Raw genomic sequence first — 25,375 nt, 5'->3', positions numbered from 1 at the left:
AAAAAAAAATCCTGATCCTGCTCGCTGAACGGCATGAACTCAAAAATTCCAAACAACAAAATTGCTGTTTATGGTTACATCACGCTCAGAAAAAACTTAATTAAAGGACATCTGCAGCGCAAAACACTTATCCCCTATCCACAGCATATGGATAAGTGTTTGATCGTGGGGGGTCAAAACGCTACAACCACACGTGATCTCCTGCACGGGGCCACGGCTCTGCCACGGCTCTTCCATGCAGGAGGCGTGCTGGCCGCAGCATGACACCCTAATGTCGGGGCCCCGTTTATGGGATCCCAGCGGCTGGACCCCCCGCGATTGAACACTTATCCCCTATCCTGTGGACTTATCCCCTATCCTGTGGATAGGGGATAAGTGTTTTCCTCTGCAGTTGTCCTTTAAAAGTGATCTACAGCTCAAAATAAAAATAAAAAAACTCTAACACAGCTCCATAGCTGGAAAAATAAAAAAAGTTATAGAGGACAGAACATGGCACTGAACAAAGTTTTCTTGAAAAATTATCCAAGTTTGGTAGCATTGGAATCATGTTAACCCATACAATAAAGTTAGCATGTCAGATTTACGTTATTGAAAAATATTTGCTCCACAAAATTGCGCAATTCCATATTTTTTTCAATTTTGCCTCTCATATATTTGTTTCTGGCTCTGTTATACATTATATGATAAAATACAATGTGCCAATGAAAAGTACAACTTGTCTCATAATATAAGCCCTAATACAACTTTGTCAGTGGAAAAATAAAAAGATAAGGGTCTTAGAATGTGAGGTGGAAAAAAACGTGAGCTTGAGCCAAAAATTTGTTTTGCTTGGGTAAAAGCATTTTTACTTTGCCACAGTTGTAACTTCTGACTAAAAAAGTACTGTATGCTATAGAAGTGGTTACTCGTATATTTTAGTTATTAAACTCTAGAAAATACAGCGGTTTTAAAGAAGTTTATTGCCTTATTTAGGTTACAATTTTAAGTCATTGCTGCCAAGGGATGCAAAATAGCTGTCCAGGTATTCATTAGTCACATCTTCCAATCGTTCTGGCTTCCATTTTGGATTCTGATCTTTGTCAATCAACACTGTCAAACACAACAAAAACAAAATACAGTCAGAATATTTGTTGCAAAAGAACACATTATGTTGTGAGACCAAAAATATATCTGCCTTAATTAACCCCTTCAGTTTCAGGCCCATTTTGGCATTAAAGAAGGACTGAAAAGCGCTTCATAGCATAAAAACACCAAGGGTGGTGACCAGACAAGAAGTATACTGCTCACCAGGAAGGTTGTGTATTAAAGGGGTACTCCGGCGCTAAGACATCTTATCCCCTATCCAAAGGATAGGAGATAAGATGCCTGACCGCGGGGGTCCCGCCGCTGGGGACCCCCGTGATCTTTCACGCCGCACCTGGTTAGCATCAGCCCCCGAAGCGTGCTCGCTCCGGGTCTGATTATTAGCGATCACAGGGACGGAGCATAGTGACGTCACGGCTCCGCTCCCGTGTGACATCACGGCTCCGCCCCCTCAATGCATGCCTATGGAGGGGGCGTGACAGCTGTAACAATGATGTGGTTTAGATCTGCAGCCTTCCTGCCCAGGATATCGGAGACATCAAAAGCAGCACTTCAAGAGTTGTAAGAAGGAATCACAAATGGCGCTGATCCAAACAGTCAGGGATGTGAAGATAAAAGCAGTATTTATTCCAAAGACATGCAACGCGATTCACTGCTCATTGACAGCTTTATCAGGCATAACAGGTGAACAGAGAGGGTGGAATTTATAGTTTACAAATGTAACCCTTTACAGGTAAAAAGAGTAACAAATACAAATTAATCCTTACAGAGTAAAAATAACAAATCATCAAGGTGCATGAAACAGACATAAAAATATGTTAAAATATATATATATATATATACTGGAAGCCTGTGCTAGCTTTTCTCCTGTGGTGTTGCTATCAGTGTGTGAAGAGTGGGAGAAGAGCGTTGCATTGACAATCCAACACAATGGGCAGCACATTGAACACATTTTATAAGTGTTCAGAAACTTGTAAATAACTTATGAAATAATAAAGTCACGTTAAAACCAAGCACATCATTGCTTTTCTTGTGAAATTCTCAATAAGTTTGATGTGTCACATGACCCTCTTCCTATTGAAAAAACAAAAGTTGGATTCAAAATGGCTGCCATGGTCACCACCCATCTTGAAAAGTTTACCCTCTCACATATAATAATGTGCCACAAACAGGAAGTTAATATCACCAACCATTCCCATTTTATTAAGGTGTATCCAAATAAATGGCCCACCCTGTGTATATATATATATATATATATATATATATCTTTTAAATACATATTTTATATCTGTTTCATACAGATCAGTGATTAGTTATTTTTACTCTAAGGGTTAATTTGTATTTGTAACTCTTTTTACCTGTAAAGAGTTAAATTGCATCCTCCCTGTTTACCTGTTATTCCTGATGAAGCTGCCCATGCGCTTGGAATAAATACTGCCCATGTCTTCGGAAGAAATACTGCTTTTATCTTCACATCCCTGACTGTTTGGATCAGCACCATTTGTGATTCCTGCTTAGAACTCTTGAAGTGCCGCTTTTGATGTCTCCATTTTGGCATTAAGCACCAGGCCAATTTTCATTTTCACTTTTTCATCCTAAGGTCAGGTTCACATCACGATTTAATCATCCGATTATCGGGCCGTAAAATCCGACAAAATCGGATTGCAAAAGATTTCTTTGCTATCCGATTTTAAAATCGTATCAAAATATCGTACAGATGAAAATTCCATCCGATTTTCAATAAAAATCTGATCCTGTTTTTAAAATTAATATGTATGCCAATGGCAATAAAGTTTTATATATTTGAAGTGTATGTGTCTTTTAGTCTACTGCGCATGCGTACAAAAAAAAAAAGTGTGCGATTAATCTGATAGAATCGCACAGTCACACAATTCCATACGATTTACATAGACATCAATAATAAAAAAAATCGGACACGATTTCAATCCGATTTTGAATCTGGACGAAAAATCGTGGTCAACCACTATTTTACCTGCGATCTTAAATCGTGCAAAATCGGATGCGGATCAAAACTGACGCATTTGTTGTCTATCATTAATGAATGGAAGTCAATGGTTACGACTTGGCATGCAGATTTGTACAATTTCAAAGTTAAAAATCGTGAGAAGATGTAGGATGGTAAAATCGTGATATGATCCTAACCTTTTAAAAGACATTGGGGGACATTTATCATTGTTGCTTTGGTAAGAGAGTTCTGAAATCATAATTTTTTTTTGCTTTAGTTTTGTTTATGTGTACATATGTGTATGTATGTGTAATACATATTTATCATACTATCACAGGGGGTTGATATATGGAGCACATAAGCAAAACAAAAAAGTCGCAGCTGAGACTCTTGTGATACTTTTTTGCGATACTTAAAGGAGTACTCTGGTGCAGAGTATTCCTGCTCCGTTCTGCCCGGGCTGCAAAAAAAATGAAAATAAACCATCCCTCACCTTCCTGGGTTCCCGCTGAGCGCCACTACAGCTGATCGGTCCTCCGGTCCATCTTCTTCATACTTCCGTGTGTAACGCTTCGTTACACACGGAAGTATGAAGAGGATGGACCGGAGGACCGATCAGCTGTAGTGGCCCTCCGCGGGAACCCAGGAAGGTGAGGGATGGTTTATTTTCTTTTTTTTTTTGCAGCCCGGGCAGGACGGAGCAGGAATATTCTGCACCAGAGTACTCCTTTAAATTAGCTCACATACAGGAGTTTTATACTCCAGGTCAGACCTGGATCAGACTTGCGACTTTTTGTAAGTGGTTTGCGACTATTTTTTTCAGTATGTGCGACTTTTGCATATCATAAATTCGTGACCAATGCAAACTGAAAACTGAAATTTATTTAGACAAGGCTGTTTGTAATTTTCTCCTTACCCACAAAAGTCGAACAAAAAAGTGCCAAGGGGCAGATACGATTTTTTTTGTGTGCCCGGAGTAGCAAAAAATACCTTGATAAATGTCCCCTACAATTCTTTTACTTTTTCTTCTACAGATCTGAGATCTGAGCGCTTGTACATATATATATATTTTTTTGCAAAACCACTGTTATTACACTGTTAATTTTTCCATAAAATGTGCTGCAGAAACTAATAACTATAACTATTTGTGAAGTGAAACTAAAATAAAAAATGGAGGGGGGGGAGGGTGTTAGCTTGTTTATTGATTTATGTTGTTCATTGTACAGTCATAATGACATGCTAGCTTGATTTTTCAGGTTAGTACAATTACAACAATAACCAAATTATATAGCTTTTTTATGATTTACTAGTCTTAACCCCTTAATGATCTATACTGTATATACATGGTGCAGCCATGCGGCAGGTCTATAAGGCGAGCTCAGGAGCTGAGCTCGCTTCATATCCTTATGGTCCTGGCTGCTATCAGTTGTCAGGACCCGCTGCTAATGCCAATCACTGGCGATCCGGCCGTGCCTGGCATTAACCCTTTGGACACCGTGATCAAAGTTGATTGCGGCATCTAAAAAGCTGAAAATACACTCCCGGCAGCTCAGTGGAGCTGATCTGGATCATCGAGGGAAAATTGCAATGTTCTGATTAGCTGAGAGGACGGCAGGAGGCCCCTTACCTGCCTCCTCGCCATCCGATCAATTCTCCAAGGCTCCAGTCAGCGTCAGCAGGCTGGAGCAACGGAGTACCAATAACAAAGATCAATGCTATGCTATGGCATAGTATTGAACAGTGTATGCAATCTAATGACTGCATGTAATAGAAAAATAGTCAATGAGATTTAACCCTAATAAAAGTTTGAATCACCCCCTTTTCCCATAAAAGAAAAAAAAATACATATTTTGGTATCACCGAGTGTTATTTAAACCGTACGATCAATGGCGTATGTGTAAAAAAGTCCAGAATTGCGTATTTTTGGTCGCTTTGTATATCCTAAAAAATGTACAAAAATCAAGTCTCATCAAAACAAAAATGGTACCGTCAAAAACTGCAGATCATGGCGCAAAAAATGAGCCCTCATGTAGACCCGTATATGGAAAAATAAAAATTATAAGGGTCAGAAGAAGGCTTTTTTTAAACATGCTAATTTTCGTACAAAAAGTATTTTTTTTAAAAGAAGTAAAACAAAATACAACCTATATAAAGTTTGGTATCATCTTAATTGTATGGCCCTACAGAAGAAAGATAAGGTGTTATTTTTACTGAAAGGTGCACTGCGTAGAATCGGAAGCCTCCAAAAGTTACAAAATGCCTTTTTTTTTTTCATTTATATTTTGCACCACAAATAATTTCTTTTGGTTTTGCCATAGATTTTGTGGTGAAATGATTGATGTTATTACAAAGTACAATTGTTGGCGCAATAAACAAACCCTCATACAGGTTTGTAGGTGGAAAAATGTAAAGCGTTATGATTTTTAGATGGAAAAAACTTTGCAGGGGAAAAAACTTAAGGGGTTAAAAAGATTAAAACTTTTTTTCAGCAAAAATTTGTATTCAAAGAAATTGCCCTGTTCTGAACCCCTATAACTCTTTGGTGCCTGAGCAACACTGCAGTTTTCCACAGTAAAGGTTCTTCTCTCCTGTGTTCTTGACCTTAGACTGTTTCCTGGATTTTTGACCACGCCTCTTTAATAGCTAAAGACCACCTGGCTGCTTGTGAGCTACTCAGCTCTGCAGCAAATACCATTTCATCTCTGCAGCATCAGACTCTATTTGCTGGGCAAATACCATCATCAGTGTCAGCGCCCCTCCTGCCGGTATACCTGGTGCTTGACACTAAGGTGTTCTTGCAGTAGCGACCTTGTATTTCCCCTGCAGCCGAAGTCCATAAAGGGGGAAGACCAGGGGAAAACTTTGACTCCCAAGTCCAAACAGTTAAGAGACTCAGCGGGTCCACACCAGGGCATTTGCTCAGGCCATGGATCCCACTAGCAAGTCCAAGCCCATTGTGCAGGATCTGCATCAAGAGCAACAATGACAGAGCAACCACCAAGATGTCCTTCTGCAGTGCTTAAAAACTATTTCTACTTGTCTGCATGGTTTACCTTTATCTTTACCAGGCCCACCACAGGTCCCAGCAATTCTTGTTGCATCATTTTCACACCAAAGCGGTTCTTGTGTCTAGCTATCTTTGCCTCCACACTACAGTGACAACCCAAAGTTCTGCAGAGGTTTCCTGATTCAGTGCTTTATCTATTTATCAAAGAAGTTCCTGTCTGAACAAGCAGAGGTAGTCTTCATTGTCTCCCTGCTCTCCAGAGAAGTTCTTGCCTGGGCTCATCCTTTTTGGGAACAAAGAGGTTCTGAGACTGCTAACCTACAGACTTTCGTGGCTGTCTTTCCCAGTTTGTTTGAACAACCAGGTTGTACCTCAACTGTGGCATCTGCTCTCCTTTGCCTGCATCAAGGTGCTATAACTATGGGACAATACGCCATCCAGTTTAGAACCCTGGCTGCCAAGCTGTCCTGGAATGATAAAGCCCAGCATGGCGTTTTCTGGGCAGGTCTCAGTGACCAAATTAACCCCTTAAGGACTGGGACAATTTTCATTTTTGCACTTTTGTTTTTTCCTCCTCCCCTTTAGATAATCATAATGCTTTAAATTTTCCATCTACAGAACCATATGAGGGCTTGTTGTTTGCGCTACCAACTGTACTTTGTAATCCCATCAATCATTTCATAACAATATCTATGGAGAAACCCCAAAAAATTATTTGTGAGGCAAAATTAAATAAAAAATACATTTTGGAACTTTTGGGGGCTTCCACTCCTACGCACTGCACTTTTCAGTAAAACTATCTTTATTCTGTATGTATATATAGGTTTTATTTTATTTTACTACTGCAAAAAATCATGACATTTTCAAAAAACTGTTTTACTTTGAAAAATTTGAAAAGTACATTCTTTTTTACAGTCATGGCCGTAGATGTTGGCACCCCTGAAATTTAGAAAATTAAGTATTTCTCACAGAAAAGGATTGCAGTAACATGTTTTGCTATAAACATGTTTATTCCCTTTGTGTGTATTGGAACTAACCCAAAAAAGAGAAGGGAAAAAAGCTAATTGGACATAATGTCACACCGAACTCCAAAAATAGGCTGGACAAAATTATTGACACCCTTTCATCATAGGAAACATAGAAAAGAAATGCACCTTGTATTTTATTGAGCGGCTTGTCTTGTGTTTAGAAATAACCCCACTTAGGCTATATTTGGTTCCGTGGCTGTGTGGGGGTACCCAGAAGGAGAGCATAGGATTATAGTCCGCACTTCATGCCTTAAAAGGCTTTTAGCTGCCAGAAACATATAGAACTCCCACAAGTGATCCCATTTTGCAAACTACACCGCTTAAAGTATTCATCTAGACCAAAAGTGAGTAGTTTGAGTCCTTTTTGTGTGGCTGGAATTGTTACAAATTAGGCGGAAAAAAAAATGAAATCAGTTTTTTTTCCAAAAATGCATCATTTGTGGGACGTATTTTCTGTACACTGTGTCTAAAGGAAATGCATCCTATATTTTATTACACTGTTCGTTCCTTGTTCGGCAATACCACTACTTAGGCCATATTTGGTTTGTTTTGCTACATGGTGGGACTCAGAAGGAAAGGAACGCCTTTTAGATTTCAGGACATTATGAAAAGTATAGGTCCCACTCCATGCCTTCAAAGGATTGAAGCTGGCAAGAACCCCCACAAGTGACCCCTTTTTGAAATTTTTTTTTAATGCTTTCATTTTTTTACCCCTCAACGACAATGGATGTAAATGTACATCCTGATGCACTGGTACTTAGCGCACCAGAACGTACATTTACGTCCTGTACATGACCGCGAGCACCGTAGCGGTGCTCGCATCATGCACGGTAGGTCCTGGCTGCTATCAGCAGCCGAGGACCCGCCGGTAATGGCGGACATCAATGTGATTGCCATTAACCCCTCTGATGTCGTGATCATCTGTGACATTGCAGCTATTGTAATAGCTAGCCGCAGGGATCAGATCAGCTAAGATGGCGGCCGGAGGTCCCCTGATCTGCCGCCTGCGCTGCTCTTCCAGGGTCTTCTGCACTGATCTGCCTTCCAGCAGACCAGAGCAGAAGATAACCGATTATACTGATCAGTGCTATGCCTATGCAATCTAATGATTTGTATAGATCAGGGGTACTCAACTGGTGGACCACCAGTCATAGGACTGGAAAGACAGATGATGACGTCGTCGGCAAACAAGCCGATTCTATGATCTATACTACCTATACGAACCCCTGAGACGTCCAAAGAATCTCTAATAGACTGCGCAAACGGTTCCATGACCAGAGTGAAGATAAGGGGGGACAAGGGGCACCCCTGTCTAGTACCGTTACTAAGGGGGAAGCTGTCAGAGAGGGTACCCATGGTGTAGATTCTGGCTGAAGGGTGCATATAAAGAGCCATGATAGCAGACGCTAGTGGGGGAGGGAAGCCAAATCTGCGCAACACCCCCCTCAGGTATCCCCAATGTACCCGGTCGAACAGCCTTCTCCGCATCCAAGGACAGCAGGAGAGAGGGCGTCCGACCGGAATGTGCTGCAGCAATAATATCGAGAAAGCGTCTCGTGCCGTCAACCGTCTGCCGCCCTCTAACGAAGCCCACCTGGTCCTTATGTATCAGGTCCGGCAAGACCTTATTCAGCCTAGCGGCAAGAGCTAGGGCATACAATTTGATATCACTATTTAAGAGAGATATGGGTCTGTAATTGGCAACGCTATCTAGCGGTTTATGTTGCTTAGGAATAGTGACAACCAGGGCTTCCAGCATCTCGCCAGGGGGAATACCACTTTCTCTAATGCTATTGAAGGCCCTGGTCAGAAAGGGGGCCACCGAGGGGCCATATCGCTTATAGAATTCGTTGGTGATGCCGTTTGGACCAGGTGATTTCGAGGGTTTGAGGGCACGCACACAGTCAAGAACCTCTTCTACAGTGAAAGGGGAACATAAATCCGAGGCCTGTTCTTGAGATAAAGAGGGGAGAGACATAGAGGACAAAAAGGAGGAGATAGCCACTTCATCAGGCTGTGGAGTAGCAGAGTCATTTTTAAGGTTATACAGTTCACTATAAAAATCTGCAAAACAGTTAGCAATTCCCTGGGGGTCTGTAATTCTGGAGCCATCGCTTCTAGTGATAAAGGGTATCCTACATTGGTTCTGACGTTTTTAAGCTGCCTAGCCAACAGAGAGCCAGATTTATTACCCTGCCAGTACCATTGCATCTTAAACCGTCGCAGCGCTAGCTCGTAGCTATGTAATGAAAGGGAATGTAGACTGGCATTAATCTGAGAGATCTCTCCAGCTAGGATAGGAGAGTAGGAGGCCATATTGCGTCTGTGCAAATCCGCAAGTCGCTGCTGAAGCTCCAGGATCTTGGTCTGTCGGTTTTTCCTATCGTGGGCGTTTTGGCTAATGAAGTGGCCCCTAATCGTGGCCTTAAAAGCGCACCAGAGCATGGGATCGGCAACATCCCCCGGAAGTATGCATCTACCGCCAATTTAGTCGCCTCAGAGTATTCAGGGTTGTGGAGGATCAGGGGATTAAGCCTCCAAATATAAGTCGGGCAAGTGGCAAAGGACTCCCTAAGAGTTACACTAATGGGGGAGTAGTCCGACCACTCTATAGGCATTATACGTGCCTCAGACACCAGTGGCAGGAGAGAGCGGGAAACAAGGGCATAATCTATTCGGGTGTATATCTTATGCACATGCAAGAAGAAAGTAAAATCCCTCTCAGTAGGGTGAGATATACGCCAAATATCATAAAAATCATTTTGGGACACACTAGTGAAGAATCCAGTAGGCTCCCTCTTAGAAGCAGTCGACGTGGAGTCAACACTAGGCCACATGGTCATGTTGAAGTCCCCTAGGAGTAAACAGTGACCCTTTTTCACAGATCCCAGCTTACGTAGAAACGACTTGAGGAAAGCACATTGCTTAGTATTGGGGCCATACAGTGTAGCCAAGGTATATTGGACATTATTTAAAAGACACAGTACAATTATATATCTGCCACGGTCGTCTATCACCGTTTGCTGAACATTAACCGATAAAGTATCCCTAAATGCAATTGCTACACCCCCCCTTTTTATGCACAGCATGCGCTTGATAGATGTACGGAAAGCGTTTATTCTGCAGTCTACCCACATCTGGGGCAGATAAGTGTGACTCCTGTATGCAGAGGATGTCAGCACCTAAGTGTCTGGCCTCCCGCCACACCAAAGACCTCTTATATGGTGAATTGAGACCATGCACATTCAAGGACACTACCTTAAGACCCATAAACAGGCTCGCAGCACAAGCTAAGGGAAACCAGTATCACATTAGGGATAACAGTAACTGCCGCGCGTACAAGGAGACAGACATCTGGCAATTGCGACACAGACACGGAACGCCACAGGACACTCAGCAAACAAAACAAGTGAACGAGGACCCATCGAACGGACAACAGACATAAAAAACAAACAGCAACACAAAACATAGAAAACACATAAGCATCAAGAAAGACCATGTGGTAAGTCTTGTTGGGGGAAGTAAGAACAATCCACTGCAGTAAGGCCAAAAGTCTCAATGGAAATTGACAATATCCAGAGCGTCAATAGGCATAACAAAAGAAAACCATAATAAGGAAACGGGAACCAAAAAAGGAGCAAAAATGGTGCCCCCACAATAGAGTCAGAGGACAGAGTGAAGCAGTCCAGGAGTATGGCGACTCAAGCACCTTATGACTTGGGCTTCTTCTTACGATGAGAAACTACTTTCCAGTCCTCCTCAATTCTCACCCCTTGGGGTCCACCAGGGGACCGCTGAGCAGGCGGGTCAACAGGAAAGTTCCATTCAGCGCAGAGTTGCGAGAGGGCATCCGGGGAGGAGACCACATGCTTGCCCCCATTATGGGTAACGATAAGCTTCACGGGAAAACCCCACTTGTAGGGGATCCCCTTATCTCTAAGAACTCTGGTTCCCGCCCCAAACTCTCGGCGCCTGGCCAGGGTAGCCGCTGATAAGTCTGTATATAGTTGTAGCTCAGAGTATTTTTCTGGAAGAGAGGGTGCTGAGCGTGCCACTGTCATTAACCGTTCCTTAATGTGGTAGAAGTGCAGGCGCAGGATTACATCTCTAGGTGTGGAGACAGGTAAGGATTTCGGCTTAGGAAGCCTATGGACCCTGTCCATCAGCAAGTCCATAGTGGAAGCCTGGGGCAATAACAGCGAAAAATAGTCGGTCACAAAACTATTAAGGTCCTCTGTTTTAACCGATTCTGGCACCCCTCTCACCCTCAAATTGTTCCGCCGGGATCTATCTTCCATGTCAGCAATCTTGAGTTTAAGAGCAGAAACCTCATCATCCAGAGAGATAGTCAGATCCACCACCTCATTATGGGAGGAGGTGAGCTCCGCCATCTTGCTTTCTATATGTGAAGTACGGTGCCCCAACGAGGAGAGCTCATGTTGAATGTCAGAAACTGCAGCTTTAATGTCTCCCTGTATAGAGGCATGCAATTCAGCAAGGAGTCCCCTCATAGCATGTTCAGAGATAGGTGCCGAAGAAGGCCCCCCCGTGCTGTTAACAGGACCCCCAAGCTTCTGGGCAGGCTGATTCCCAGACCCCAGGGCTATAGAGGAGACAGAAGAGAACGGTACCTGCGGGGATGGCTGAGCCAAGGGCCCCGTAGGTGTTGATGGAGATGCCCTTTGTCCACTGCCCGCTGGGGGAGAGGAGGACGCTGACGAGGCACTTCCAGTGGCTGGAGATGTCGAGCCGCCCAGCACGGGGAGAGCGGCTGTATGTGGAGGTGAGGCAGCTGCGCCATCTTGAGAGGCCTCTGCCGCAGGAAAGAACGCCGTGAGCTTCAGCGGGCTCTTCTTTCCACGTCTCCGGGTCATCATCAGGAGTTGGGCCGAGGTAGGCACCGGTGTGGACAGGTTCCGTAGCAAAAGGCTCGGGATTTATGCTGCTTAGCCGCGATCTGGCCCGAGGTGCAGCGGAGCGCAGGGATTATGCGACCGCGTCCATGCCAATGTTGCTTTTTTTTAACTTTGAAGCTCATTTAAAAAATAAGAAAATAGACATTACAAATAAATTATATATTGATTCACATATACAATATATCTACTTTATGTTTGCATCATAAAGTTGACATGTTTTTACTTTTGGAAGATATCAGAGGGCTTCAAAGTTCAGCAGCAATTTTCCAATTTTTCACATCATTTTCAAAATCGGAATTTTTCAGGGACCAGTTCAGTTTTAAAGTAGATTTGAGGGGTCTTCATATTAGAAATACCCCATAAATGACCCCATTATAAAAACTGCACCCCTCAAAGTATTCAAAATGACATTCAGCAAGTGTGTTAACCCTTTAAGTGTTTCCCATGAATAGCAGCACAGTGAAGGAGAAAATTCAAAATCTTCATTTTTTACACTTGCATGTTCTTGTAGACCCAGTTTTTGAATTTTTGCAAGGGGTAATAGGAGAAACAGTCCCCCAAAATTTGTAACCCAATTTCTCTCGGGTAAGGAAATACCTCATATGTGTATGTCAAGTGTTTGGCGGGTGCAGTAGAGGGCTCAGAAGGGAAGAAGCAACAATGGGATTTTGGAGAGTGAATTTTGATTAAATGGTTTTTGGTGGGCATGTCGCATTTAGGAAGCCCCTATTGTACCAGCACAGCAAAAAACAACCCAGATGGCATACCATTTTGGAAATCACACCCCTCAAGGCACGTAACAAGGGGTACTGTGAGCCTTAACACCTCACAGGTGTTTTACAACTTTTTGTTAAAATTGGATGTGTAAATGAAAAAAATATTTTTTTTTCACAAAAATTGCGTTTTTTCCCCAAATTTTACATTTTTACAAGGGTAATAGGAGAAAATGACCCCCAAAATTGGTAACCCCATGATACCTCATGTGTGGACGTCAAGTGCTCTGCTGGCGAACTACAATGCTCAGAAGAGAAGGAGCACCATTGAGCTTTTGAAGAGTGAATTTGTTTTGATTTGAAGTGGCCATGTGCGTTTACAAAGCCCCCTGTGGTGCCAGAAGAGTGGAGTCCCCCACATGTGACCCCATTTTGGAAACTACACCCCTCACAGAATTTAATAAGGGGTGCAGTGAGTATTTACACCCCACTGGTGTTTGACAGATCTTTGGAACAGTGGGCTGTGCAAATGAAAGATTACATTTTTCATTTTCACGGACCACTGTTCCAAAAATCTGTCAAACACCTGTGGGGCGTAAATGCTCACTGTACCCCTTATTACATTACATAAGGGGTGTAGTTGGCAAAATGGGGTTACATGTGGGGGGGGAGGTTCCACTGTTCTGGCACCACGGGGAGCTTTGTAAACACATGTGGCCTTCAATTTCAATTACCCTTTATTTTGTGTTAGTGTAGTGTTTTAGGGTACATTCACACAGGTTTACGGTGAGTTTCCCGCTAGGAGTTTGCGCTGGTGCAAAACTACAACTCCCAACATGCACTGACAGACCATGCATGCTGGGAGTTGTACTTTTGCAACAGCTGGAGGCACACTGGTTGAAAAACCTTCAGTTAGGTTCTGTTGTCTAACTCAGTATTTTCCAACCAGTGTGCCTTCAGCTGTGGCAAAACTACAACTCCTAGCATGCCCTTCGGCGATCAGTACATGCTGGGAGTTGTAGTTTTGCCACAGCTGAAGGCACACTGGTTGGAAAATACTGAGTTAGACAACAGAACCTAACTGAAGGTTTTCCAACCAGATGTAGTTATACAACAGCCAACCAGATGTAGTTATACAACAGCTGGAGGTACGCAACTACAACTCCCAGCATGGCGAGACAGCCGTTTGCTGACCTCCGGCGCCAGTCACAGGACAGTTCCCTTTTCTGCCCGGACTACTGTGGGTGGGCAGAACAGGTTAACCGAACTTTAATCCCCCCCTGCCCCCTATCTGCTATTGGTGGGTCGCTTCTAACCGACCAACAGTAGGGATGGTAGGTGTGGCACCCCTGCCACCTCACTCCTATCCCTTCAGGAGGATCGTGGGTGTCTTAGAGAGCCCCGATTCCACTTATTTTCCAGATCACCGGAGACCCATATGACCCGGAATCGCTGCAGATCGCTGGTCTGAATTGACCCGACATGGGGAGAGGGTCTCAGGACCTCTCCAGGGGTTTGCACTTGGTGCCTGCTGATAGATATCAACAGTCATCTCGGTGCGGTCTCCGCCCAGTGCGCAGCGGGGACCAAAATTCCCATGGGCGTACAGGTACGCCCTGGGTCCTTAACCCCTTAAGGACTCAGCGTTTTTCCGTTTTTGCATTTTCATTTTTTCCTCATCACATTCTAAAAATCATAACGCTTTCAATTTTGCACCTAAAAATCCATATGATGGCTTATTTTTTGCGCCACCAATTCTACTTTGCAGTGACATTATTCATTTCACCCAAAAATCCAAAGTGAAACGGAAAAAAAAATTCATTGTGCGAAAAATTGAAGAAAAAATTTCATTTTCTAATTTTTGGGGGCTTCCGTTTCTTCGCAGTGAATTTTTTGGTCAAAATTACAACTTATCTTTATTCTGTAGGTCTATACGGTTAAAATGATACCCTACTTATATAGGTTTGATTTTGTCGCACTTCTGAAAAAAATCATAACTACATGCAGGACCATTTATACGTTTAAAATTGTCATCTTCTGACCCCTGTAACTTTTTTATTTTTCCGTGTACGGGCCGGTATGAGGGCTAATTTTTTGCGCCATTTTCTGAAGTTTTTATCGCTACCATTTTTGTGTTGATCAGACTTTTTGATCGCTTTTATTCATTTTTTTTATGATATAAAAAGTGACCAAAAATACGCTATCTTGGAATTGGAATTTTTTTGCGCGTATGCCATTGACCGTGCGGTTTAATTAATGATATCATTTTATAGTTCGGACATTTACGCACGCGGCGATACCACATGTGTAAATTTTTTTTTTTATTTACACAGTTTTTTTTTTATGGGAAAAGGGGGGTGATTTTAACTTTTATTAGGGAAGGGGTTAAATGACCTTTGTTAACTTTTTTTTTTCACTTTTTTTTGCAGTGCTATAGCTCCCATAGGGAGCTATAGCACTGCACACACTGATCTCTTATGCTGATCTCTGCAAAGCCATAGCTTTGCATGGATCAGCGAGATAGGGGCTCGATTGTTCAAGCCTGTAGCTCAGGCTTGGAGCAATCAAACCCCGATCGGACGCAGCGGAGACAGGTAAGGAGACCTCCGCCTGCGTCCCAGCTGATCGGAACATCGCGATTTTATCGCGATGTCCCGATCAGCCCGACTGAGCTGCCGGGAAGCGTTTACTTTAGTTTTCATGTCTGAAGGGTTAACAGCGCGCGGCACAACGATCGGTGCCGCACGCTGTTAGCCCAGGGTCCCGGCTATCGCTAGCAGCAGGGGCCGACACGGTGTTATGCGGGGTCCCGGCGTGACCCCGTTTTTCACACCGGGACCGGGCTCAGGGCGTACAGCTACGCCCTGAGTCCTTAAGAGGTTAAGATCGACCGATATAGTTTTTTTTTTAGGGCCGATACCGATAATCTGTCACCTTTCAGGCCGATAGCCGATAACTTATGCCAATATTCCGGTGTAAGTTATCAGCTATTTCAACCCCCCCGGCGGGGCAGAAGCCGTTGCAGATCAATGATTTAAAGCGGGCGCTTTAAATCAATGAACTACAGCAGCTTTTTCGGTGCCAGAGACCGCCGCTGCCGCCCGCTTCTCTCCCCCTGCCTGTCCTGAGTCTAACTACCACAGTTGCCCCATCGCCTCCACCCCCATCATCTGCCCACATACCGCCGCCGCTGCCCCATTGCCTCCCCCCATCCTCTGGCCACATGCCGCCGCCCCATCGCCTCCCCCCATCCTCTGCCCACATACCGCTGCTGCCCCATCTCTTCCCCCCATCCTCTGCCCACATACCGCCACTGCCCCATCTCTTCCCCCCCATCCTCTGCCCACATACCGCCGCTGCCCCATCGCCTCCCCCCATCCTCTGCCCACATACCGCCGCTGCCCCATCGCCTCCCCCCATCCCCGGTGTTATAGTTGCCTGGCGACGTCACTCGTAATTACGCAGCGCACAGCAACAGCGCAGGAGCCAGAAGGATCGCGGACCCCCGTGAACAGGTAATTATAACACCGGGGATGGGGGGAGGCAATGGGGGAGGCAGCGGCGGCGATGGGCGGGGCAAGGCATTATCGGCATATCGGCAAGGTAATAGCCGATACCAATAATGTCCAAAATCGCGATTATCGGCCGATAATATCGGCCAAACCTATAATCGGTCGATCCCAAATATATATATATATATATATATCTATATATATATATATCTCAACTGGTGCCAAAAAGTTAAACAGATTTGTAAATTACTTCTATTAAAATTTGTAATCCTTCCAATAATTATCAGCTGCTGAAGTTGAGTTGTTCTTTTCTGTCTGACAACAGTGCTCTCTGCTGACACCTCTGTCTGTCTCGTGAACTGCACAGAGTAGGAAAGGTTTGCTATGGGGATTTGCTTCTACTCTGGACAGTTCCTGAGAAAGGTGTCATCAGAGAGCACCTACACAGAAAAAGAACAACTCAACTTGAGCAGCTCATAACTACTGAAAGGATGAAGATTTTTTTAATAGAAGTAATTTACAAATTTGTTTTACTTTCTGGAGCCAGTTAATATATATATATATATATATATATATATATATATATATATAAAAAATTTCCTGGATAACCCCTTTAAGGCCAAAATGAGCTTTTCTTTTTAATGCTTTTGAATACTTAGTATTCCAAAGAATTGCAATAATATGCTACCTGTCAGTTTTGCACTGGTAGGCAGTTTTGCACTGGCACGTCCTCAAACAGGCATTTGTCAGACCCCCGGCTGCCCAGGTAAGCAGCAGCACCCAGTGATCGTTGCGGGGTGCTTCTGAAGAGAGACAGAGGGAGCCCCCTCCCTCTGTCAAACTCCTTACAGCTCGCGGTTGCTTCCAACCACAACTGTATAGGGTTAAACTGCCGGGACCAAAATTTACTTTGTTCCAGGCAGTGTGGCAGGCCCCCGCCTGCCGGTGATAACATGCAGCACCCTGCGATTGCGTCACTGGTGCAGCACCCTCTATTAAAACTCTTAGCGCCCAAGGCAAGATCCCAGCTGTGTGTTATAGTTGAGTCCCTGCTGCGATCTCATGGTTACGCTGGGCAGTACACAGGAGATCCATAGACGTGTATATGCATCCTGGTCAGGGAACGTGCATCCTGCATGGACGTGTATACAAGTCCATGGTCTTTAACGTGTTAAAGCTTACCTGTCATGTTTCTCAGTACCTAATCCTGACCATGTACATCTAATTATTTAAAATGTATGCCTTTATCACCTATATTTATTATAAAAATACCTCTTTTCATTAGCTCACAGTGTTAGAATCCAAATTTTTATAAGCAACCATATTACAAGAGGTCTTTAATTTTTATCAGTAACAACATATAAAAAGTTTTTGGATCTGACAGTGCCAATTTAAAATGGTTATTTTCTGATCCTTATAACTTTTTTATTCTTCCATATACGGTGATGTTTGAGGACTCATTTTTTGTGCCGTAACCTGTAGTTTTTATTAGTACCATTGTGGTGTTGATCAGCCTTTTTGATCACATTTTACATGATTTTGTTTTGGGATATGATGTGATAAAAATCCTGAAATTCTGGGGTTTGGTATTTTTTTTTATGTTTACGCCGTTCGTAATATAATATTTTTATGGTTCGAACAATTACGCACACGGTGATACCAAATATGTTTATTTTTATTATATTAACTTTTTTTTTTTTTATGGAAATGGGAAAAGGGGTCATTCAAAGAGTACTTAATTTTTTAATCCTCCCAGTTCACTCCCCCCAGCATAATAAAGCATCACCTGCCCTTATTTTTTTTCATTATTTTCTTAGTTTTCTACCTTGATATAATGCTGTAAATTTGTCTCAGTCTCAGTCAGCTTCACAAACTGGGAAGAGGTGTTCCCCAGCAGGCGTGACACCATCTGAAGCCCTGCTGGGGAGAACTTCCACCCTCCCTCAGTCTAGAGCAGTTCAGTGTGTGAAGAGCTGTGATGGGCTGCGACACCTCCCCTCCCCCCCCCACCCCCACCCCCAGCTTAAAAACACTACAGTGTGCTCAGATCTGCCCAGCAGCTGCAAAGCAAAAGGGATCAGAAACATCAGTGTTTCCCAACACTGATGTTTCTGATCCCTTTTGCTTTGCAGCTGCTGTACAGGATGCTGTACCTTTGGCTGTACAGGCTTGCTGGGAGTTGTAGTTTTGCAACAGCTGGAGGCACCCAGGTTGGGAAACCATTCTCTACAGTCTAGCTCAGCTCAAAGGGAAAGGGAGCTGAAGTATTCAACTCTATACACTGCTGAGCTGAAGTCCCACTTGTATTTCTTGACTTTTGTCTCTGCCAGACTGCTACAGGAGACAATCTGGCAGAATGGCAGGCATGACCAGAAGAAGGACCCCTGGTGGCCAAATCCTTAGAGGTTAATTGCCCATATCAATTTACAAAATCTTATTAAGAAATGTATTATAGATTAGCCAATTTAAATTTCATTGATGATGACAGGTACCATTTAAACTTTTGATATAGAAGGGTTTAATGTATGAGTGTTAAGCTTTTATTAAAACATTTTTTTTACTAATTTAATTTATTATAGATTAGCCTATTTAAATGTCATTGATGGTAACAGGTACCATTTAAACTTTTGATATAGAAAGGTTTAATGTATGAGTGTAAGTTTTTATTAAAAACATTTTTTTTAACACTTTGTTGGTCCCCTTAGGGAACTTTTAGGAGGAATCATTAGATTTCTCATAGAGATCAATGCAGTTCAAAAGAATTTGACAGAGCCTGCCTGCTACAGAAGGGCTCTATATAACCCAGAGCCACAGACAGGCAGTAAGGAAAGGTAAGCCCTCTGGCTACCTTAATAGTGGATCGCCACATTCAATGACCCCGCCACATACACGCAATTGCACTTTGGGGGTGATCCACTGCTCAAAACCACCAGGAGCCATTTAAATGTCCCTTTTGACACCGTAATCTAGAGGTTAATAGCCGGCCTTGGTGATCTCTGAATCTCAGCTATTAGCGGGGCAGCCCTAAGCTAAAGCAATTAGCTGAGGGCTGCCCGGTATTGCGCAGGCTTAAAGGGGTACTCCGGTGGAAGACATATTTTTTTTAAATCAACTGGTGCCAGAAAGTTAAACAGATTTGTAAATTACTTCTATTAAAAGATATTTACTCTTCCAGTACTTATTAGCAGCTATATGCTACAGAGGAAATTCTATTATTTTTGAATGTATTTTTTGTCTTGTCCACAGTGCTCTCTGCTGTACTTATGATGCCCATATCAGGAACTTTCCAGGAGAAAATGCCTATAGCAAACCTCTCCTGCTCTGGACAGTTTCTGACACGGACAGAGGTGTCAGCAGAGAGCACTGTGGACAAGACAAAAAAGAAATTCAAAAAGCAAAGAATGTCCTCTGTAGCATACAGCTGCTAATAACTACTGGAAGGATAAAGATGTTTTAATAGAAGTAATTTACAAATCTGCTTAACTTTCTGGCACCAGTTCATTGAAAAAAAAGTTTTCCACCGGAGTACCCCTTTAAGTCGGGAGCCCATGCCATACACCCTTAACAGCACCATGATGTGTATGCACGTCATGGTTTGTTATGGGGTTAAAGATGAGTTGGCTGGTAGGGATCTCCATGTCGCTTTGGATGCCCTAGTTACTCTGGTTATACACAGTGATGCAAAGTGGACTCCTGCTGTGATACCACTTGAAGAGCCTATAGAGGTGGATAGCCTAAAACTCTCCGATTTGGAGTGTCAGAGTCGCCGAGCAGAGAACTTGTGCCTCTACTGTAGCAGAAAAGGCCACATTGTCCGCACTTGCCCACAAAATGTGGAAAACTTCTTCAGTGCCCAGTTTCACTGAGAGAAGTGACCCTAGGTAAGAAGGACAATTCTTCCAAACTCCATGTTCCAGTAACTCTTACTACAGGAAAAAACAGTATATTTGTACTTGCCTTTCTGGATTCCGCTATTGCCGGGAATTTTGTTAACAAAGCTCTGGCGAGCCAGTATTAGATACCTACTACCAATCTGGAAAATCCGCTGGTGACAATGATCGTAAGTAGACAATCTCTACCAAAGCCTATTCAGTTTGTCACTGTTCCGGACAAGTTCCAAGTCAGTGTTCTACACTCTGAGGAGATAGCCTTCTATGTCATGCCGCACTCTACTTTGCCTGTGCTTCTGGGATTTCACTGGTTGCAGCAACATTCTCCAGTCATAGATTGGGAATATCCTCCTCTGGGGACCTATTATCACCTGCATGTCTGAGATCCGTCTGGCATCTAGTCATCCAGTGCATTAAAACCTGTCTTCAACCTGTTTCACACCCATGAAGGAGATGAATGGAAGACGGCGTTCAACACATGTGATGACCCCTATTAATATTTGTTCAAGCCTCTCAGCTTGTGCACTGCTCTGCAGTATTACTAGAATTTGTGAACAATATATTTTCAGGATTTGTTGAACAACTGCATTGTGGTGTATCTGGACAATATCTGTATCTACTCTTCTGACCTGTCCACCCATAAAAAGCATGTGCGACTAGTCAGCCCGGTTAAGGGTCTGCAGTTCTGAACTGGCCTTGGCCCATAGGCACTTCAAATCCATCAAAAGATTCCTGGGGTTCACCAATTTCCACCATCAGTTTATCCCCAATTTATCTTCCCTGACTGCTCCAATTTCTGCACTAAGCATGAAAGGGGTGGATGCAAGGATGTGGACCCCTGAGGCAGAGTCCGCTTTCCTTCAACTGAAGGATTGCTTTGCTGCTTATCCAGTCCTTTAATACCCAGACATGTCTAAATTCGTTTTTGAATTTGATTCATTTTTCATTGGAGCATGTCCTAATGCAGAAAAATAATAAAGGGAAGTCGGTTACCTGCGATTTTTTAAATGGGTCTATCTTCTGCCATGGGCAGAATTCTCTTACAACAACCATCATGGAAAATCTACTGGCTCATTATCAGTTTACATAGTTTATGGCCTTCATCTGTATGGCAATTTGTCTTTACCATTAGCTTCTAAGGTACCTGCTGCTAACTACACAATATATTTTTTTACATTAACGCTATTCACCATGTGGGATCATGAACATTATATTTTAATAGTTCAGACAATTCCGCACATGGCTTTACTTAATAGGATTATTTAGTATTTTGTTTACATTTTATATCCTCACCATCCACAGGGGACATCCCCAGCATGATGGAAAGCCCAGGCATGGCCTACGTCATCGCTCTGCTCCGTCTGCTGATGGGGGCAGAGTGATGATGAGGGCTGTCAATCATGCTGAAGGGGCATAATTACAGCCAGAGCAGCAAGGCAAGACAAGTATAGCTACCCGCCAGCAGGGGACACTTTTAAATGATATATCCTCACCAGGTATGTTTATCTTCTGGGAGTGGTGAGGATGAAGATTTTACTATATATATTGCCCTTTAATATTTATATTTTTAATGCCACATGATATACACATACATCATTGTGGTGCAAAGGATCAATGAAATTAGCTTGGGAGCCAAGTCCTCTCCATACCTTGAAGCTACTTTTTGAAGCTGACAGCTACATGCAGTAACTGATATCAGAGCTAGCTCCAGTGAGTTAATAAACTATACAGAGGTCACCCATAGTGACAGTGGCATCTAGGTAGCTATGCCATAGTGACTTCTGCAGTCTAGTGATGTAACTGCAAGGAGCGGACTGGTTGTCATGGCAGCTCAAAGCCTCTAGGAGCACCAAATAAAATCTAACATTATAATATTCAGTCACAGTAAACTGTACAAGTTATAGTAAAGTCCACAAGAAAGACTAAAAATGTAACATTAAAAATATTTATTTTTAAGAAATCCCCTGTATTAAAAAGTAACCCCTTAAGGACACAGACCATTTTGGCATTGAGTCCTTTTAAGAGATATAACTCTTATTTTTCCATCTACTGGGCCATGTAAGGGCTTGTTTTTTGTCGGACACCTTTTATTTTATCATAATATGTATGGCAAAGCAAAAAAATAATTTTTGTGGGGGCAAATTAGAAAAATCAACAATTAAGTCACTTTTGGGGTTCAATACGATTAAAACGATACCTATATTTATTATTGTACAAATATGACATATAACCGCCAATTCTGGTGTTCGATATTTTTGTTGTTGTTGTTGTTTACGCTGTTGGGGATCATAAACATAACATTTTAATAGTTACACAAGAATATTGGAGAAACTGCATGCCAGAGGGGGTAAGAGACCCCAGTTCGACAATCTCACTGCAGTTAGGGGGGGGGGGGAGAATGGGTGATGAGACCCCCAAACCCACCAGTATCTGACATTTTCATAGTAATACTGCAAATATACTTTACTGTACGCTAAGTAGAATGCTGCAGTGCCATACATTTATGGCGGTTTAAGGGGCTGTCAAGCAAAACTAGTTTTATCAAAAACATGTCCCGGCGGCCAATGTGAAAAAAAAACCCAAACAAACAAAATAAAAATACCATACTTACCTCCAGTGCACCCTTGGAAATTCTGGTATTGCTGCTTCCAATGTATGCTGGCTTCCTGGTCCTGGAGCCTGGGATGTCTTGTTGCTGCTCAGCCAACCACTGGTCGCAGCCTCAGCATTTGATTGGCTGAGCGCCAATGTGACCTATTAGTCATGGCCTTGGTCGCAGCCTTTTTCCTCTTCTTGGTCCTGTGGCCCAATAGGACAAATTGCCACAATTGGCTGAGGCAGGACACCCCTGTGGCCAGTGGTTGGCTGAGCGGTAGTGTGGTGTCCCGAGCTCCAGGTCCAGAAGGAAGAGTGCAGAGGACACTGGGAGCAGTTATGGGCATGTTTGTGATAAAAGAGTTTTCCCAGACAATGGGGGAGATTTATCAAAACCGGTCCAGAGGAAAAGTTGCCCATAGCAACCAATTCTTTCATTTTTCATAGGCCTTTTCAAACATGAAAGAAGTGATCTGACTGGTTGCTATGGGCAACTCAGCAACTTTTACTCTGGACAGGTTTTGATAAATCACCGCCAATATCTTTAAAATGATCTCCTCTTTTTCTAATTTTTAAAACATAATTGGTATTGCGGCCTGCAGACATGTCCAAACTATTTAAATATAACAATGTAACACACCATTTTGGGTGGAATTCTCAAAGAGGTTTCACAGTTTTATTGCATACAAGTCATAGAAACAGGTGGTGTGAAAATTTTTACGTGTTTCTTCCCTGAATTTCACTGAAAATACAAAGTAATCTCTTCACTTGTGCGGCCATGTCTTTCTATCTATCTTTCTTTCTTTTTACATGTATAAACTTAGAAAATATATTGCCTAACAACATTGTGCAATTGCATTTTAATTTTCAACTAGCTGAGTACCCGGCATGCTCGGTTTTTCCTTCCTCATCCTTGTTGGGGAGGAAAATCAACAAAGGAGGAAGCTTTTGACTTCAAATCCCATCCCCATATATTGTTGTCATATCCCAACCCCATATCCCGTCCTCATACCCTGACCTCCTATCCCGTCCTCCTATTTCCACCTCCTATCTCAACCTCCTATCCGGGCCTCCTATCCCGACCTCCTATCCCGTTCTTCTATCCCGTCCTCCCATCACGACCTCCTATCTCGACCTCCTACCTCGACCTCCTATCTCAACTCCCTATCTCGTCCTCCTATCTCCACCTCCTATGCCCACCTCCTATCTCAACCTCCTATCCCGTCCTCCTATCTCAACCTCCTATCCCGACCTCCTATCTCGATCTCCTATCCCCACCTCCTATCTTCACCTCCTATCCCGTCCTCATATCCCGACCTCCTATCCCGACCATCCCGTCCTCCTATCTTGACCTCCTATCTTGACCTCCCATCCCGTCCTCATATCCCGACCTGTAATATGTGTACCAGGTATTGAAATATCTCCAGCCGTACGGAAGTTATGTGGGAACATACATTTCCCATTGATTTGCATGGGACTTTAAACAAAAACCCCGACCCTCACAAATGTGGGTAGTTAAGGGTTAAATTAACTATCCTATATTTTAAGTGGACATATAAGTAACATGTAACCAAGTATTATCGAAATATCTCCAGCCGTTTGGAAGTTATGCAGTAACATATATTTCCCATAGAGTTGTATGGGACTTTAAACTTAAACCCCGCCCCTGGCAAATGGGGGTGAGTAAGGGTTAAATCACCTATCCTATGTTTGTTGCTGACATATAAGTAACATGTGTGCCAAGTTTCATTTTAATATCTTTAGCCGTTTGGAAGTTTTTGTGGAACATACATACACACACACACACAAACACACACGTTGAGTTTTATATATATAGATTTTGCCCTACAATTTTTCTTCTGGCTTTATAATACATTATAGGGTAAAATAAAAGGATACCAGTAAAATGGACAACTTTTACCACAAGAAATAAGCCACTATACAACTCATTTATTTTTATCAAAAAATAAAAATGTTATGGGTCTTAGAAAGTGAAGAGGAAGAAAACCTAGGCCAGAAAGACTCATTGCCAATGAGAGCAAAACTAAGCCCAAAATGTTTGTTAACTATGTAAATAGCAAAAAGTTTAAAAATGAAAGTGTTAGCCCTTTAAAAAAATGATGAGGAAGAAATTATAGACCGGGACCAGGAAAATGCAAATATATTTAACACATTCATATCCACTGTATTCATAGAGGAAAATGAAATGCCAGGTGAAATACAGCAACATAAGATAAACTCCCCAGTACAGGTCACCTGTCTAACCCAGGAAGGAGTACAGTGCCGCCTACAAAAAAATCTAAATAAACAAATCACCAGGTCCAGATGGCATCCACCCCCCGTGTTCTAAAGGAATTAAGTAATGTAATAGACAGACTGTTATAATCTATTTTGTGACAGGGTCTGTTCCCCTGGACTGGCGCATAGCAAACGTAGTGCCAATATTTAAAAAGGGGAAAAAGGTGACCCAGGGAATTATAGGCCTGTTAGTTTAACCATTGTTGTATGTAAATTGAGGGTTTTCTTAGAGATACAATTTTGGAGTATCTTGATAAAAATGTATGCCCCCATATCAGCATGGGTTTATGAGGGATAGGTCCTGTCAAACTAACTTGATCAGCTTTTATGAGGAGGTGAGCTCCAGACTGGACCAGGGGGAGTCACT

At 42.8% G+C, this 25,375-nt stretch overlaps 1 protein-coding gene across 5 annotated transcripts in view; it reads right to left on the bottom strand.

The window, feature by feature from the left end:
• Positions 1 to 940: 940 nt before the first annotated feature.
• Positions 941 to 25,375, bottom strand: part of HIBCH (3-hydroxyisobutyryl-CoA hydrolase) — a 392,003-nt gene continuing 367,568 nt past the window's right edge. For all 5 annotated transcript variants that reach the window (XM_056535961.1, XM_056535962.1, XM_056535964.1 and 2 more), the window contains one exon: positions 941 to 1,089. In XM_056535961.1, the coding sequence (XP_056391936.1) occupies positions 974 to 1,089 (116 nt within the window). In that variant the 3' untranslated portion in view covers positions 941 to 973. The remainder of the gene's footprint in view (positions 1,090 to 25,375) is intronic.

This window comes from Hyla sarda, chromosome 8, assembly GCF_029499605.1.
Source record: "Hyla sarda isolate aHylSar1 chromosome 8, aHylSar1.hap1, whole genome shotgun sequence".
In the NCBI taxonomy this organism is placed as follows: Eukaryota; Metazoa; Chordata; class Amphibia; order Anura; family Hylidae; genus Hyla; species Hyla sarda.
This window is presented reverse-complemented; position numbering and strand designations above follow the sequence as displayed.